This window comes from Oryzias latipes, chromosome 6, assembly GCF_053564925.1.
Source record: "Oryzias latipes strain Hd-rR chromosome 6, Olatipes_Hd-rR_3.1".
In the NCBI taxonomy this organism is placed as follows: domain Eukaryota; kingdom Metazoa; phylum Chordata; class Actinopteri; order Beloniformes; family Adrianichthyidae; genus Oryzias; species Oryzias latipes.
Genome location: NC_136242.1, coordinates 3,682,853 through 3,702,050, shown reverse-complemented (window position 1 = coordinate 3,702,050; position 19,198 = coordinate 3,682,853). Strand labels below are relative to the sequence as shown.

General features: G+C 40.5%; 1 protein-coding gene across 1 annotated transcript in view; it reads left to right on the top strand.

The window, feature by feature from the left end:
- Positions 1-19,198, top strand: part of LOC101175057 (solute carrier family 23 member 2) — a 65,359-nt gene that overhangs the window by 32,560 nt on the left and 13,601 nt on the right. Inside the window, exons 8-9 of the mRNA XM_004086272.5 lie at positions 3,623-3,876; positions 14,953-15,117. Coding sequence (XP_004086320.2) covers positions 3,623-3,876; positions 14,953-15,117 — 419 coding nt within the window. The remainder of the gene's footprint in view (positions 1-3,622; positions 3,877-14,952; positions 15,118-19,198) is intronic.

The following is a 19,198-nucleotide window of genomic DNA, read 5'->3' as shown; positions in this document are numbered from 1 at the left end:
TTGAAGACCAGAACACCTATGAGGTCCTGAAAAAAGACCCCACAGAAGCAAAGAAGAAAAAACTCAAGATTATAGTGAAACAGCTACAGGAAAAAAATAAATCACCAATAAACCACCTCATACCGACAGCCAGCATCATCCCCCGGATCAATGGCACACCAAAAATACACAAACCTGGAGCACCACTAAGGCCCATAATAGACAGCATTGAATCAGTAACATACAACCTATCCAAATTCATTGCCGATATATTGAAAATCCTCCTAGGAACACAGATTGCCATTTTGAAAATGCAAAACAGCTGGCAGAAGAACTCAAAACATAAAGATGGAAGCAAACGAAATATTAATTTCAAACAATGTAGTATGACTATTCACTCGGAATCCTGTAGAAGCCACACTACAAATAGTGCAGGAGCGGTTAACAGCAGACAAATCTCTAAGGAATCTCACGATTAACGACATTGCACTACTACTCCGTTTAATTACCACATCCACCTATTTCTAATCCTGCAACACAATCTATATACAAAAGGAAGGCTTTCCCATGGGTGACCCACTATCAGCGACAATGTGCAGCTTCTTCATGGAAGACCTGGAAAAGAAAGCAATAACATCAGCACCGGAGCACTGGCTCAATGGAAACGCGACGTTGATGACATTCTGAAGAAAATCAAATCTGGGCACACACAGGAGATCACAGACCAGCTGAACACCATGGACAATGTGGGACAAATCAAATTCACACATGAAGAGGAAAAAGACAATTCCATCAATTTTCTGGATATAGACATCACGCATACAGAAAATAGGGACATAAAAATAAAAGTGCATAGGAAACCAACTCACACAGACCAATATCTATTATGGACATTGGAACACCCTACCACTCACAAAATATCCGTAGAACTTTATTTGGCCTCGCAGAACTGGTACCGTATGTGGAGGACAAAAAAGAAGAACAGAAACATATACAAAATGCACTAACCAGGTGTCAGTATTCTTAATGGGCCATAAAAAAGGGACAAAAACAGGTGGAGCAGAGGAAAAACAAGGAAACAGGGAAGAAACGGACAAAGAAGACAGAAAACAAAGGAATGGTCACATTGCCATACATCAGAGGAGTAACAGAAGGCATCCAAAGGGCCATGAAAAACCTTCATCACAAGAAAAACAGAACATCAAAAAGAATGCAAAAAGGAAACAAAGAAAATACTAACAGTAGCAAGATGATAACAGGCAGTTCAAGAAAATATAAAATCAGCCGTAACGGACCACTGCAAGCAAGAAAACCACATCATGGACGGGGAAAAGGCCAAAGTCCTCCGCACTGAAGACAACAGACACCGCAGATGGATCATGGAGGCGGTGGAGATACGAAAGCAAGCCCACACTTCCATGAACCGAGATGAGGGGGCCTTCCTGCTCTCCTATACCTGGAGCAACATCCTCCAGCAGCAAACTGACATCAAGGGGCGGAGTCCCTGATGACAACTCTGACAAAGGCGGAAGTGATTCCGCCAAAACATGTCAGGTGTGTGAAAAAACACAAACCGTGTCTGAGATAAAATAACCCAAGAAGTCATGTAAACACACTGTTCGGAAAACTCTTACTTATGTCTTACTCGAATCAAAATTTCCTTCTGATCGATATAGGTGGGTTATGCCGATTGTTGATACAACCGTGGTGCCTACAAACAATTTATTCCGATAGTGGGTCACTACTGCAGCGGCTTTTACGTAATGCATAGACGGTGTGGCGCTCCAAAGGAGGCTTTGGAGCGCAAACAGGACGGCTGTCTGCCCCGCGCAAGCGAACCATGTCCCTGAGAACAGCAACCGGACTTGTAGCTTTGTGTTTATGGCAGGGAAGGGTGCTTTGTTACGGTTTGCGCTCTGGAGGATGCTTCAGACCGCTGTCCGTCCGGCTGCTCTGCGTGAGTGAGCTGCAGGACTCAGGAGAACCGTTTTTCCCAGAAGAAACTGTAACTCCGAGCAGAGGAGTGGCTGGAGACGGTGTGTGAGCTGGCGAAGGCAACTTTTGAATGCAGAAATGCTGCTCCGCACAGTCCTGAAAAACAATGTAAACAATCATGTGAATTCATGTTTCCAATCATGTCCAGACAAAATAAAAGCTGATGTAATTCCCACATATTTACATGCAGCCAAGATGCACATTTTTGGCATTACCCGTATGAATTTTAAGTTCATCCATGGCTAAAAGTTGTTAGCACGTATTAGCCTAATCCTAACCCTTCTTCCGGTTCCGTTTCGCCAAGGATAAAGCACTGGCCGCACATATCACATATAAATTATGAGGGAATACGCACTTAATAATAATCATAACAATAATAAAATCACGTTTGGAAGATGATCTCGCTCTAGCTTTGCTTGTTTACAACAGAACTCTTCTTCTAGGGTTGTTTCTGGTGTTTTGGAAAGTTCTCAGCATGTCAAAATGTGTTATTCCGATCAAAAGTGTGGCGTATGTAAACATTTGTTACAATCTGATATATTTTTCTGTGCCCATATTAACACTTATCTTTGATCCGATCAAAGATATTTTGCACATGGAACTGCAGCAACTGATTGTGTTTATGTTACTGTTATGATTAATATAAATAATAAATAGTTAAAAAAAATTAACATTTTTGTATCAACAAAACATCAAAATATTTTTTTTAAACATGAAAGAATTTTCTACTTTCAACAAAGTTTTACATGATTTATTTTAAGATCAAATACACCCCCTTTGTCACATGGGATTAACTCAATGCAGCAAATGTAGTTATAACTAGTGTAATGTCAACAGTAATTAAAAAAATACAAAAAAAAAGTTGATTTCATCAACTGTGGTTGATGACACTATTATTTCCATATTTCTCCGCTTGGAGGGATAAAGGTTAGCGGTGAAGGTACTCTTAAAAACCTTGAATTTGCAGGTACATAGTGATAAGACCAGCAGTTCCCCGCAGGCAGTCAGTGTAACAAGTGAGTCAAAAGCATCTGCCACATTCACCTAAGAACTTCATATGCTTTTACTGTGACAGCTGGGATGAATTAACCATATCAGAACATTACCACATGCTACAAAATAAAATCTCAGCGTGAAATTTGGATCTTTTCAGATGTTTGTTTAACAGATGAAGTAAAGTCAGCATGGCAAGAAGAGTTCTGGCAGCTTTCACAGATCCCTCTGGTATAGGCAATAAATATATCTTTGATGTAGAACAAATAATCGAAATTTGTGTGTTTGATCCTGAGGGTGGATGACTGAAGCCTTTCCGCCAAAGATAAAAGTGGATAATTAAGTAACTGTGGGTAACTCTTCAATCAGAAAAGATTCTGACTGCATTGGAAATACAACAATAAAACTAGCAAATAGTTTTTAGATTCCCATGGATTAAAAACCAAAAGCAGGTTCAAGATAAGAATTGATATGTGTTGCATATAATCGCAAAGCTGAGTTTCTCAGCTTCGAAATCCTTTGGAATTACATTAATTGCGTAAACAGTCGCAGAGTTACTGTAATTCAATCAGCATTAAAAGGGTTAAAGTGCATTTGAAAAGACAATTATAGATAGAATGTTACAGTCTCTTGTACTCTTTCCACTTGTCCACAGGTCAGTGGGGTGTGCCCACAGTGAGTCTGTCTTCTGTTCTGGGCATGATGGCAGGCGTCTTGGCATCAACTATGGAGTCCATTGGTGATTACTATGCATGTGCTCGCTTGTCTGGTGCCCCCCCACCTCCAACTCATGCCATCAACCGAGGGATTGCTGTGGAAGGCATCGGCTGTATCCTGGCTGCATTATGGGGAACTGGGAATGGCACCACCTCTTACAGCCAAAACATCGCTGCACTTGGAATAACCAAGGTACGAAGTGTTAGAAGAAGCATTTCACAAAAGCTGATAGAGCTCTTACCACATTTAGATTTGTATTGGAGCTTTTAAAGCTTTTCCTAAAGGTTCCTGCATAGTTTGCAGTGTCTAGAAGAAGAAGAAAAACTGGCAGAACCTTTTTTGGTACTAACTTCACCCTGGCAGAACCCTTTTGGAAACTAACTTCACCCTGGCAGAACCCAAAAGGGTTCTGCCAGGGTGAAGTTAGTACCCTTCTTCACTGAGGAAACCTTCACGCTGGCAAGTTTAGGCCACATTTTATTTTTCTTCCTCTCACTCTATCAGCTTAGTTTGTCACGTTGGACAGCTCACCTGAACTTCGGTTCTGACTATAAACTAATCCAGGTTTGAGGAGAAGTGGATCTCAGTTCACAGTGCAAGTAATTTCTAGTGTGATTCGGCCAGTGTGAAATCTCCACATCTAGTATAAATCAATTTTAAGCAGCAATGGAAGAGGAGTGAACGACAAGTTTTCTATGTTTAAGTAAACCTCTATAGTGAGTAGGTGCAGGCAGAATGATATTCTTGTGAAATGAACAGTTTTGTATTTATTGCACTTTCTCCCTCCTCTCGGTCTAACCCCGTTGCAGGCAACAATGCTACCAATTGAGCAGCTGTTAAGGCTGCATTATTTTTTCAACAAGCTAGTTTCACTAATAAGAGTGCAGTGTGTGACGACAAACAAAACCGAGTAAAGGTGGAAAATGTCTCAACTTTCCTCTCTAATTTAAACAGAGTCCTGCTTTCTATAGTGTGAAAGTAATCTTAATTAAAAATACTAGCAATTTCGCCAACGATTTTTTTTTCTGGCTTGTATAGAGACTGTTTGCTGGCAATTTAATATTTTCAGCTGATTTCCCATTCTGTACAAATCCCCCCCAAAAAACAAAAAAAACCTGACATCTGACACCACAATAACTGTTGAAGTGTGACACTGCGTAGTGTTAGCAAGTAATTGCTCCATAATGGCATAAGTTGCAGTATTCAAGCAATGGAGTTGGCAACCGTATTCCAAGTAGCGTTGCAAATATGGCCTATTCGAAGGACAGGGCATGCTTGTTGCTGGATCCGGGTCTGACGAAGTCTTCAGTGATAAACAGGCGGAAGCGTTTGGATCTATGTGCAACTGTTTTTATTGACAAACACATACAGGGCTAGAGAAGATGGTCAAGGAGCCGATGAGAGATTCAGCAAACTGGGCAAGAGCGAGATACAGCCAAGTCAAAACAGGCAGAGGTCAAGATACAGAAAGGGATAAATGGAGACGTTATACTCAGACTGTCAGCAAATGCAATACAAGACTTTGCACCAAGCAAAAGTCTGGTGCCTGAATAAATACACTGGTGGTCATTACTAAATGCTGAATGATTTACTCTATGCATCTCCATAGAATTAAACATTTTTATAATGTCTGTCCATTGTTTCAGTCTCAATTGTTCACTTTTCAGTCAGTTCCTTGTTATGGCTACTATGCAAGCTTTTATCACGTGAACAGGTACCTGTCCTCTGTTTCACACCTGTTGGTAACAGTCCAAGATACAAAAAAAAAAACAACTATAATGAATCTGCATCTGCCTGTGGTTTGGAGTGACATGACAGGCAAATCATTTACAAAACACAAGAAGGAAGTTAGCTAAGGGTGTACTCAGACTGGACACATTTGGTCTGCTTAAAGCAGGGGTGTCAAACTCATTTTAGTTCAGGGGCCACATTCAACCCGTTTGAACCCAAGTGGGCCGGACAAGTAACGTAAAGGCAAAATAATAGCTTTGTTTTAGTTTTTTCTTATTTAATTGGAAAGCATGCCTTAACCAACATGGTAGCCTAATCATTTCTTATTGCACATTCTTTCACAGAGGCCAATGGATCTTAAATAAAATTAATTTCACTTAAAAAAAGGTCTATTTAATTTTATACAGACTAAATATTTTACATCTGACACTGAAGCAATCCTGATAATAAACTCAAGAAGGGCTACGGAAAAAAATTAAACATCTGCCTAAAATGTAAATGTCCAAACCATTAAAAATTACACTAAAATAAACTTGCAAACATTTGTGAACATAGGAGTTTGGAGTTAACCTCCCTTTCTCTTCTGAAACTTCACCCGGCCATTAATGTCAGGATTCAGATCCTGTGCAGAAACACATTTACTGTCATTCAAGTGTGCAAAACACAGTGGCAACACCTGCCTACATCCTGACCTTTAATGGGGCACCATCAGTGACCAAATTGACGTTACGTGACCAGTTCACTTCAACATCGTCCAGCACAGTAACTAGAGAGCTGACCATGTCATCAGCTGTTGTGTCCAACAACTCCAGAAACTCCGCTGTGACGTCTCTTCAACACATCTGATAAATATGCACAGCTGTACATATCTGTGATGTCGGTGCTTTCATCAATAGTGCCCAAAAATGCAATAAATGACTGAATTCCTTCACTTGGCGCCCAAGTCTCCTCAGAGAAGTTGTGTCTGTAATCGTGATCCTTGACAGACTCATGTTGGACAAGGTCGACTGCTTTTTGGGATACAACCTTTCTGTAGCCTTCAGCATTTTTAACAAGTTCACCATCTAAAAATGGTTTGGATGTTTGCACCAACTTGTTTGCAATAAGGTAGCTAGGTGTCACTGCTCCATCACTGACAAAACTGCTTCAGTAAATGCAGACAGTTATTTATCAGTCCAGCTAATAGTTGATAAATCTTATTTTTTTCTTAACTGCAAATGGTGCAACTTTTCTTCAAGGTGAGTCTCATTGCGGTGCTGAAAGTTATATTATCTTAGCACAGTGACCTGTTGATGACATACCAAGCATGCAGGTTTTGAATTCAACTCTGTGAACAAATAAAACTGTCAATTTTTCCTGGAAAGCTCAGGACTTCACTTCAACTTTTTTTTCTTTTTGCCAACATTTTGGTCATTAGGGTGTCCTTACTGATCATTCTTATAGCAACGTAACAGTGGTGAAGCTCACAGGGAACCAAACTATTGCCTACCCAGAGCTGTTAGGCTTTGCTTTTGTCACATGCAGAGATATGCTGTTCTTCCTGTTTTGCTTTTCCTTTGCTCCCCCTAGTGGCGGATTGCTCAGTTTGGTTATTTCTTTTAAAAATCATAACTTGCCACAGGAATGACTAGAAATGTGATTTCAATTTTGAACATCCTTTTGATTTTTACTCTTCATGTCTGGGCCAGACTAAAGCACCTGGCAGGCCGGATACGGCCCGCGGGCCGTATGTTTGACACCCCTGGCTTAAAGTGAACCAGAGTTCATTTCCTTTCCTTAATCTAAAACAAATTTTCAGTCTGAATACTCCCAATTGGACCCTGATCTGAGACCAGGAACCGTTCTCAGACCCATCTTTCGAGGTGGTCTCTGTTCTTTTTAATCCGACTGAGCTCCGGTTCGCTCTGAGATCCCAAGTCTGAAAACAATCCATCCTTAGAGTGGAACAACTGGACCAAATGGCCACCGGAGCAGACGTAAACAGGAATGTACCAACAAATGAGCCACAAATATAAAGCAACGATTGTCATGTTATCAAACAGAAAAAAAGGTCCAACTGTTAGAACGTTTTTTTGAACACGGCTGAAAAGGCTTCTTGCATGCTTTTTTGTCTCTTTTTACACAGCATGCGTTGCTAAAAGCTGCCTTTTAGTTCCTTAACAGATTTCTCTCAAAAACAATGCCATAACACCACAACGATGAGACTCAACTCATCAAAATGTGAAATGTGTTTGGATGAATTCAGGCTCATCAAAACAAATTTTACCGTGATAGAAATTGCTTCTCATGGTTATCCTGACAATCTGTATGTCATAAACACTTATCAGTGTAAATTCTTAGCTGTCTTCTTGTCAGTAACCGCCCTGCAGTATGACTCCAGACCAAAAAAGCGAGTAAAAAGTGTTGAGCCTGATGTTGATACAGACGTTTAAAATTGGTCACCAAAATATAAAATTTGCATGAACTACCCTGAGAAGGACTGCAAAGCCCAGGACTTACATAATTTCTGCCTCTAGTTGCTTTACCCTGCCTTCGTAGTTCCTGATCAATGAGTGAAGAGATTTTTTTTCACATGGATTTTTTTTGAAGTTTCATGGTTTTGTTCTAAAGGTCGCTTGACGTCAGTCTTAATACAGACCAAACGCTAGGTTCAGGACTTGTTCCAGATCAAATTAAGCGGACTGGGTCTAGACCAGCGGATTTTTTCCAGTTTGAATACACCCCATGTGTTTGCTCTTTGCAGATTCTTAGCATTCTCAATCCAAGCAGCTGGGGTCAAGGAGCTGAAGATAGGATGAAAGCTCAACTGCAGGTGTTGATGGTTCGGATAAGAGAATGCTCAACACAATCTATAAAATAAGCACATTTGGAAACATTTAAAAATAAAAAAATACATAATGCCTCTCAAAAGAAGGAATGTTTTGGTGCTATTGGACCAGAGCAGTGAGAATAGTTAGGAATGAAGTCTGACAGCAGAATGAAGACAAAGTGACAGCAACTGAAAACCAGAACTCGGATGAGTAAAAGGTGAAAGAAGATGACCTTTCTTTGTGAGTGTATGTCAAAGCCTCCCAGACACATGGAAATATCTCAGACACACTCACACATGCAAGGCCACACACCCACCGACACTCCTACGTGGAACCCTTCAACCTGGAATTTACATTGATGTTAGTTTAACACCAACTACCTCAAAACAGCAGATCTGCAACCAATTCCTCACCCGTAGCTGCAGTCCTCCTCCACAGTAATAGCAGGGCGTCCACAGTAATAGCCCCTGCAAGAGCTTCTCATGAAAGAAACGCCAATCCTGACTTCGATTGCATCCAATTCAATTTAAAAGCAAGAACATTAGAATCTAAATTATATATTCATTACCAGACCACCAAAAACAACCTCTGGTAGTATGTGTTTGTACTGTTACCGGTTAGAGTTAGTTAGAGCCAAAATTGAAACATTAGAAAATAGGTATAAAATGGTGAATGAAGCTTTATGAGTCAATATCTCTCAATGACAGGTGCTCGTATGTCAGTCTAAAAGTTCTAACCATAATAGATTCACATCTCTCCAGTAAGAAGTACTAAGTTCAAGACTTGCAAGTTTAAGTGCAACTAATGTGCACATATATGGTTACTCAGAGCCACTAATTTACAACAATACCCAAAAGATGAAACAAAAAAACAGTTTAAAAAGACATTTGCTAGGTTCTGCTGTTAGACCGTGAGAAAATACAAGGTTAGCGGTAATGCTAAGATAGTATTTTGAGGCCTTCTTAGGGCAGCTGGGAATAGGCCTCACCAGCAGGAACAGCAGTCAATTAAAGGGATACTTGACAGAGGTGAATCCAGGGAGCACAAGGTATTCCAGTGACAGACCGGTGGCATGCAGAGGGGGTCCTGACCTGAAGTTCCCCCACAACAGAATCAACATCCAACTTAAGGTTCAGCAAACATAGCAGAGGTCACAACAAACATTAATCAATCGGCAGGCAATAATCTGTTATCCAAAAACCAAAATAAAGGGCAGAAACTTGTTCAAGGCATAAATTGACAGACTTGAAGACAGACAGGTAACTAGGACAGAATAAAAACCATGCTTGACCTAATAATTAAGACAATCAGACAGAGACTAAGGCTGCATTCCAATTTGTTTCCTACGCCTCCAGCGTCTCCCTATACCCGCCTTTATCCCTCCAAGCGGAGAAATATGGAAATAATAGTGTCATCAAATACAGACGTTATCATCGATTGTTGCCGGCCACCTACTGTATGTTAGCGCATAGCTGCCAGCGCTCGGAAAATACATAACGTCAGGTTTATAGCTTTATAAAGTCATACTGGAACAAAAACTCACAGTCTAAACTTCTGTGCATAAAGATCTCAATCAAGCTGAGCTCAGGAACATCATTAAGAGTTATTGTGTATTTAGGATACAATTCAGTTCAGTTCAATGCTGTTTTTTTTAAGTGCTAATTACAAATCAAGCTTTCTTTAAAAGCACAAAAAGGTATCTTGTACTCTGTCCACTTGCAAAAAAAATCTAACTATTAATGAGCATTATTGTTATAATAAAATAAGCATGCATGATCGTTTTAGTGTTATGATGTTTTAGTCCAAAACCTTTCTGTGTGGAGTGTTCTCAGGATACTCTGGCTTCCTTCCACAATCCAAAACCGTGCTTCATTTCTTGACTGGGTTCTCTAAAATATTCTATAGATGGTGTGCATGGTTCTGTCTCTGCTTCACCTTGAGACGGATTGATGAGCTGTCCAGGGTGGATCCCGCCTTAACCCAGCAGTAGCTGTGACCCTTAACGGGACTAAGCAGGTCCATAAGATGAGTGATTTCATAAAATTTCAGAAATCAGGCAGATGGTTAATATTATTTAGAAAATCTCCCTAAATTGGTGAAGGAGTGAAATATTTCTATTGTCTTCCAAGTAACTATGATGGAGTTTTAAGGCCAATTTACAAAAACAAAAATTTATTTTTTTTAAATTACGACGAGTGGGACGAGAGTGGGAAATAGCATGAGTGAGTGGTTTCCTGTGAGGGTTGGTCTGCGTCAGGGATGCGTGATGTCTCCGTGGTTGTTTAACGTGTATATGGATGGTGTTGTAAAAGAGGTGAATGAGAGGATGTCGGGTACGGGTGTGAGCATGGTGAAGACTGACGGCAGCGAATGGAGTGTGAATCAGTTACTGTTTGCAGATGATACTGCACTAGTGGCTGACTCAGAAGAGAGCTTGGCACGTCTGGTTGAGGAGTTTGGAAGGGTGTGTGACAGAAGGAAGTTGAGAGTGAATGTGGAAAAGAGTAAGGTGATGAGGTGTACGAGGTTAAAGGGTGAACGCAGATTGAATGTGGCATTAAATGGGGGGTTGTTGGAAGAGGTAGAGTGTTTTCAGTATTTGGGGTCGTGTGTCTGTGTGGATGGTGGAATAGGGGGAGAGGTAGAGTTTAGAATGAATGAAGTACGAAAGATATGGGGGGAATGAAGAGAGTGTTTGAATGTAGGTCACTGGGAAAGGATAGGAAAAGGAGATTGTATGAGGGTGTGGTGGTGCCTGCAGCGTTATATGGGGCTGAAACATGGAGTCTGAAAGTGGCGGAAAAGAGGAAGCTGAATGTAGTTGAGATGAGATGTTTGAGGAGTATGTGTGGTGTGACGCGTATGGATCGTGTGAGAAATGAAGTTATCCGAGAGAGAACTGGTGTGACGCGAGAGTTGGCTGAAAGAGCAGAGCAAAAGGCACTGGGATGGTTTGGACATGTTGAAAGAATGGAAAGGGAGCGATTGGTGAAAAGGGTATATGAATCTGATGTGAGTGGAGTGAGAATGAGAGGAAGACCGCGAATGGGATGGACAGAGGGTGTAAGAAGAGCGTTGAATGCAAGAGGGATGACTGTGGTGCAGGGGAGAGAGGCTGCTCAGGACAGGGATGGGTGGAGGGAGTTTGTGTATGAATGAATGGATGGGTGTGGTAGAGGTCTGGTCTTGGGATGAAGCGGCAAGGGGAAACCAGCCTTGGCTGAGGCCCTGCAGTGGAGGTGCCCACACTGGGCTGTGGAGCTGACCCTGGTGCAGTGTGGTGTGGCTTAGACCAGATCTCAGACCAGTCGCACGCACATACGCACACACGCACTCACGCACTGAAGGAGGAGGGTTTGGGGAAGAGACAGAGGGAGCTAAAATTGTGTGCCTGGTCTAGGCTACCCCACCTTGGTGGGACACAGCCTTGGTAAATAATAAATAATAATAAATTACGACTATAAAGTCCTAAATTTATGAGAAAAAAAGTCATAGCTGTTAGATTATTTTTTAATTATATTTATGACTTTAAAAGTCAAAGGCTAAATTTATTACTTTTTTCTCTTAAATTACATGTTTTAAAGTAGTAAATTTATGACTTTGAAACCTGTAATTTAAGAGAAAAAAGTTATAAATGAACAAGAATAAACAGCAAAAGTTGTCTGTTTATCTGAGCCATGCTCAAAGAGGAATTAAGAGGAGCTGAATTTTATATGTATAATAAGGAGCTCAGAGACACGTTTGGGTAAAGAGGACCACTACTTTATTCTGCCCTTTTCATTTACATACCCAGAAGTACATTTGTCACGTTACATCATGTAAGTGTCATGCGCACAAGGGGGATGAAAATAGTGTTACAAACGTCCCCTCCTCCAAAGTAAATGCCTTGTTTCAACACAAAACAACAAAGAGGAATTAAAATAGTCTGTCACATTAGCATAAGAACATTGAAAATGCAGCAGAAGATATTAGGTGGACAGCTGCAGGGATACTGATGACTTCATCAACTGGCTGCAGAGATCCTGCAAGCCACATGTCAATAAATAAAACATTATTAAACCATAAATCAAACGAAGAAGCTTCCAAACATTTGTAACGTTAGCAATAAACATTCAGCTTACCTGTTCAATTCAGTTCAGCTGACCTGTTTTATTGGCCTTCGCAGCGTTCACTTGCAGCACTGTTTGCTCACTTCGACTTTACCACTTTAGATACCTTAAATTTACGGGGAAAAAGTTCGTAAATTGACGACTTTAAATCTGGTAAATTTGCAACGTTAAGTCTCGTAATATTACGTTTTTTGGTAGCTCTAATATTCTATCATAAGTAACAGATAAAAGCTCAACTGTTTTATCTACTTGGAAGATTTTTCTCGCATTTGTGTCCTGGAAAGAATGCAGCAGATCCCTGGTCCAGATTGATTCGGAAAGTCTGGTTTGTTTTTTCGGAGTACTGACCTAAGGGCTTAAAGAACATCTAAAGGAATGGTTGCTGGTTCAAATTTTTTGACAGCAAAAAATAATAAAAAATCAAACTTTAGGCTTCACAGACTTCACTTTAATTTAATTCTGTCAACTCCAGATGGGTGCCCTAGAGTTAGGCGTTTAGCCATATTTTGCTCCAGTAGAGCTGCTCAATGACCACAGGGGCAGACGTGGTGGTTTAAGTGTTTAAAGCTGTTTAAATGTAATCCTTGTTAGACAACAGTCCTCCCCGTGTGAAAATGAAGGTTAAAATTTTAAACACGTGCATTTAATTAACATAACTTGCTTGTTGCCAACGCCATAAATTCCTATAAAGTAATTTGTGTCCCCTGCGATGTTTACAAACAGTATAATGCATTTTTGCCCAGTAGTTTGAAAATAAATTACACATTTTAGTTACTTATCCTGTGTTTTTTATCTGACATTACATTGATACAGGTTATACTATTAAAAATCTATTTTTGGCCTTGTTTAAAAGGCATCTCAGCATAAAGTCTTTAGTCTTCTATCTACAGAAAAAGCACACCATTAAAATGTGTCATCTGTTAGTTTCAAAGACTCTGTGGCTTTGACCCAATGGCTTGTAGTCATATATGCCACCTTTACTTGTTCCATGGTCCAGATAGGGTGGTCAGCCTTTGATTGCATGATCGCAAGTTGGGTTCTTGTCTTGCCTGCTCATGAGTCCTTGGGCAAGACACTAAACCTCACATTACTTCTGATAATTACAGGTGGGTTCCAGTGTAAGGCAGCAAAGCCACCATCAGTGTGTGAATGTGTGTGTGTGCATAAGTCAATGGGACTGTCACTGTAAAACACTTTGGGCTTTCTAATAAGTAAAAAAAAGTGCTAAATAGGTAAAGTGTTCCTTCGTATATTGTGGGGGTTATGGTCGAAAAATAAACAGCGAAATAGAATTACAGATATTTTCAGGCTGTAAATCCCATCATTACTCTTTATACACTTTTCTCAGACAGAGATAGCAGAAGGTGGTGGATGACTCATTTCAAGGGCGGACATAAACTGGTGGAAGTGAATTGGTTTATTTATGAGAAACGGTTGGCAGAGAGACTTGCAGGTGGTCAAACAGGCAGGCGGACTGGCAGGCAGACAGACGGGCTAATAGGATGGGATCTCTGAAAAGGATCATGCAAAAGTTTGATTTCAGTAGTTCTTAGGTGCAGATAAATGTCAGAGGCCGAAGACTGTTACCACAAGGTAGACAATAATCTAGCACTGGCTGAAGGTCCTGGAGGAATAGAGAGTGTCCTTGATGGCCAGCAGGTGTGGAGGTGCTGATTGTGGGAATGAGCAACAGGTGTAGTGTTCCTGGAGGAGGCATGCGCAACAGAAACACAACAGACAGACAAACATTTTCGCACTTTTCTCTCTTTTTTAAACTCTCACAGTTAGAATGAAAACAAAGATCTGCTCATGATCTGAGATTTATGAGTCGAACAAATTCTGTACAGGAGACACGGCACAGGGGAGATTGCTTGACATGGTCAACAGCCGATCAGGAGGCAGAACACAGAGGTCTTGAAAAAAAGCATGCAAAATTGTGCTGAAGAACATCTTCAAACTCAAAAGCCATGAATACGGAGAACCACCCCCGCAGCGGGAGAATGTCTGTCACCGATCCTTAGTCATCAAAAACCCTTCTGAAACATTTCTAATCCTTTGTAAAACATTTTTTAAGGAGCACTGGAGTATTGCTCAACATAAAGTTTTTTTTTTTTATTCAGAGCAATAGAGTGTACTTTAGCGTACTTTAAAACGTGTTGTCCATGTCTTTTGTTTTGCAGAGGTTGGGAACAAAACTTTAAAAAAGAAACTTTTGAAGAATATTTATGCCAATAACATTTGTTTATTTGTACAAAATGCACTGCCAAAACTAGGATACACTTGTTTTCTTCTTTTCTTTTCTCCATTTGCACTGGAGTACAAATATTGTTGGGGGGGGGGGGGGGGGGGGGCTAGTGCAATCCACAATGCTAAGCACCTTGATCTAAATTTTGTCTTCATGAAGAACTTCTTTCTCTGCATAGAAAGTTCACTTACAGTAAGTAGTCTTTTAATGAAACTTTTCACTCTTTTTGCTTTACATTGCTGATATTTTTTCTAAACCCAAAATATTAACCTTCTATGTAGAGTTTCTTTCTGATACCTTAGCTTGTTGGGAATTGTGCCTTAACCATCTTGTACTCAAAATAACAACATGTTTCTCTGCTTCTGCCCTCTAGGTTGGAAGCAGACTTGTTCTTCAGACCACTGGAATTCTCATGATTGTTCTGGGGATCTTTGGGAAGTTTGGAGCAGTATTTATCACCATCCCAGACCCAGTCATTGGAGGCATGTTCCTGGTTATGTTTGGAATGATAGCAGCTGTAGGGATTTCTAACCTCCAGGTATCTATCACATTTTTACATGGTTTACCGAAGTTGAGACATGATTAAAGCCTTAGTCACAACTGCTGTTTGAGGCACGCAGATGAACGCACAAAATAGTAAGGTTGAGCAAGTCGACTAAAAATGCTGTGAGCAGCGGCTAGTGCCAAACACTCATATAATAAGCATTAGTAAAGTACTGCAAGGGTGAAGCAGTTGAGATGACGGGATGTCGTGCAGATTTTTCATTTTTAACCCACCCCCCCAAATCCTTTAGACTGCCCGAATGGGCAGCCTGTAAATGCTGTTCACGTGATAAGCTCCTTGTTGGCTCAGTGCATGCAGAAATGAGCAAATTAGAGAATTGTCTGGGTATCCTACAGGCTTTATACAGGCACTAGAATATCACCTGCACACCCCATGGGTACAGCATTTATGCACAGTTAGTAAGGAGGCAGATCTCACACCTTACTAATGACTAGAGTGTGGGATAAGGCCACCATACAACAGCATCATGCAAACGTCATAAGTGCATGTAACTTTATTAGGCTCACGAGTACTTCACAATACACTTATTACACACACAACAATGGTATATTCCTTTGTCATAATGCCCCTTAAAGCAGTGTTTTTCAACCTTTTTTGAGCCAAGGCACACTTTATCCTTGACAAAACTCCTGCGGCACACCAGCATCCAAAAATCAAAGAAGGAAGAACTCATAGTCTCTATTGATGTACCTCTACAATCTCATGTGCATTTTTGTGATAATTGTGGCAGAAAAAGCTGGAAGTGGCAGCTGTTTTTTTTTTTAAAAGATGTAATAAATGTTAAGTTAGTTTTCCGTAATAATTTACAACTAAATTATTTGACATTTTACCCTGGTAGTTGTTTTTCCCTTCAGTTTATTAACATGAAATTTTATGTAACCTCACAAAAAAATATATATATTCTTTCTAAATAGTGATTAATTTTTTAAATATGTTTTTCAATGTTAGTGCAAAGGCAACTGTAACCTTTGAACAATTATATGATCACAAAATGTTTGATAAATTTTAAACAAAAATACTAACATTATATTTCTGTTTTCTGTAGCTACACAAAAAGTGAACACATTGAAGTTTTATTAGTTTTTCTTTTGTCTTAATCAAAGATCTCTTTGAAAACTTTAACAAAAATGTTTTATTGCTTTTTAGATAATTAAGTTGTTTCAATTTAGTTTAAATGTGTCTGTTGGCCATTTCACCTTAATCCTGTTTCTTAAATGTTGTTATTACTTCTTCTTAAATTGAACATATGAAATAATCCAGACCTTATTAGAAAAGTGTTTCAGTTAGTGTTATGTCTTGCTGCTTCTGCTTTGCTGCATCACCTGTCATTCTGCTCACCTGGCAGGTGTGGCCAATGATCTTGATCAGCACCTGCCAGGTATTTAAGTCAGAGGAGGCCACAACCAGGAGAGGCATGCAGAGAGAGCAGAGCAGGAGGCTGAGGAGCAGTTGTTTTTGTGTTGGAGCTGTGCTGGTTGGTTTGTTTCCATTTTGATTCCCTCTTGGTCCTCAGCAGTCTTATACTGCTGGGTTTTGTTATGTTATTTTGGAGTTGGACCTTGGTAGTCCTTATTTGCGGGTTTTGTTTATTTTGTTTCAATAGTTAGATTTTGTTAGGCAGCCTTAGCAGGGAGCTGCTGACTCCGACGGTCAACGTGGCTGGGTCAGTTGTCTCCCTAAATTATTTTATTTTTGGCCAAGGCTCCAATCCCTTTGTTTTGTCTTTTGTTGGGACCAGCACAGTAATTCTGTTTTACAGGACACAGGTTATTTCTACCATCTAATAAACTGTGTTCCTAAACTTTGGTGTCCATCGTTTTGGCCCCTTTTTGATTTCCCCTAGACTGGGACAGGTTTGCCTGTCGGGGCGGTAACAGTTAGAAAGATGACTTGGACCAAACTCTGGGATGTTTGGCTGTTAATAAACACAAACCTTGAAGGAGAACTAAACTGATGACCTCTGATTTCATCAAGAAGATTGAAAAACTGTTTCATGTGTGTTCATTGTGGTTTAAAGACGTTTAACAGGGAAGATTCATTTTACGCTGAAACGGTGTCACTTTAACCTGGTGCATCATGGGAGATGTAGTGCAAAAACTGCAGCCGTTGGCAGACAGACTCGCTTCTCTAAGCTTCATTGTTTTGTTCACTTGTTTCATGGTCTGACACCGGATTCTGTGGAAAGCTACACCGCTAAAGACGAGCTTTAGCTGGTATTTTTGTTGGAACTGAGAGACTTTAGGAGCTAAATCTGAACAAGGAAGTGAAGATTGGTCAGACTGATGACGTATGATTAAGCCTCCAAGAATGATTGGAGACAGTTAAAGGGGCGGGACTTTTCCGAAAACAGCTGTAGCTGTGGCTAAATCGCGGTACCGTCATTCTTCTCAAAGTGTCTTTAATAGAATCAAAAAAGTATTTTATGATCTTTCATATTCCTAACTACTCAGTGTTTTATCAGGGCCTGTTTGGATGAATACAGAGCTGGATATCCTGGAGATGGAAAACGTTTTTAGATCAGTTAATGAGGGTAATTTCCCACGGCACTCCTGACCATCTCCAGACCAACCACAGGAAAGATGGTTGAAACACACTGCCTTAAGGTAGCCGCACAAGCAGTAGTGGTTTTAGGTACAAGGAGTACAGGCGGTTGTCGGGGCACCAATTCAAAGGAAGCGCCAACCCCTTTGAAGATAAAAAAAAATATTTTGTCTTTAAAAGAGATAAGATTTTTTATATTTGGTATGGTTTTCTATTATCTCTTACATCACGGTTTTTGGAACGGGCTGAAACTGGTATATCTACGCTCATCTGCACGCGCTCAGCCAAAGCTCTGCGACACGTTCCTTTTGACCGAGAAGACACCAGAAAAGTGTATAAAGAAAAAAGGGAGGGGTGGAAGGAATCAGTTCAACTGTTGGTCTCTCCTAAAATAAGTGGATGGATGGGGGAGGAAGGTATGGGGGTGTCTACTTCATAAATATGTTAGAAATTAGTCATTCAGTGAAGTTACAGGTACAGATACAGGTAAGAAAATTCTGCCTTTTTTGTTAATTTTTGTGTAAAATGGTCAAATAAAAAGGGGAAACACAAAACGATGAGGTCACCAAAGGGTAAAATTGGTTTAGTTGACGACTTTGGTAGGAAGTTTATTGTCAAATGCCAAAATGCCAGAGAGATGGACAAAAAAAGGTCATAGCCATCTGGTGCCCCATTTATAAAAAAGAAAAGAATAAGAAGAGAAACGAGATAACAAAAGGGTTTGTCCTCATAACTACGGATGGACATTTTCCAGTGCTACCTGCCACAACGACATCAATGATCAAGGCTTTTTTTTTAGGACCGCCACTGCGCATAAGTGTCAAGGGAACTGCAATGTACACCTGTGCTCCCCTTAAGATTTGGCCGCTCTGCTTTACGACCCTCCATGGGGATGTTCAACCCAAAAACATGCAGCACCTAAACGACTCCACCCCCCATACTGGTGCTTGTGTCTAAGGCTTAATCCTAACACTTGAACAGTACTGCTTTTTTCTGTACTTTTACAACCATGAGCCGTTTCAAAAAGTTAAACCTTCACATAGATCTCTATGCTGACCCATATGTACACACATATACGGATCAACTCAATGCACATGCAAATACATGTCAAGCATTTGCCAATCAATTATCTTGTTTTTTGCAAGAATGAGTAGACACCTGTGTTCAGGTGAGTATGTGTTTACTAGACTAATGGATGATTTGGTGTAATGTAGAAAGTAAAAAAAAAAATGATGCAAACGCCCAATCGCCCACACAAGCTCTCGGCGGAAGATAAGGCTGCAGTGGCAGCCAGGACCCGCAATATACCAGCATGGAGAAGAAGAGCAAGGAAATCCACCCACCAGGGAACCAGACACCCCAGCCACCCAGTCCAGAGCCAGAGGGACCGCAGGAGGAGGCCCTAGCATCAAAGAGCTGCGGCCCTCATGAACCCCAGCTTAACCAGAGGCCAGTCCTTCTGCTGCAATTAGAGACCAAGTACAAGTTGCCTACTTACCCGAGAGTCCCACTA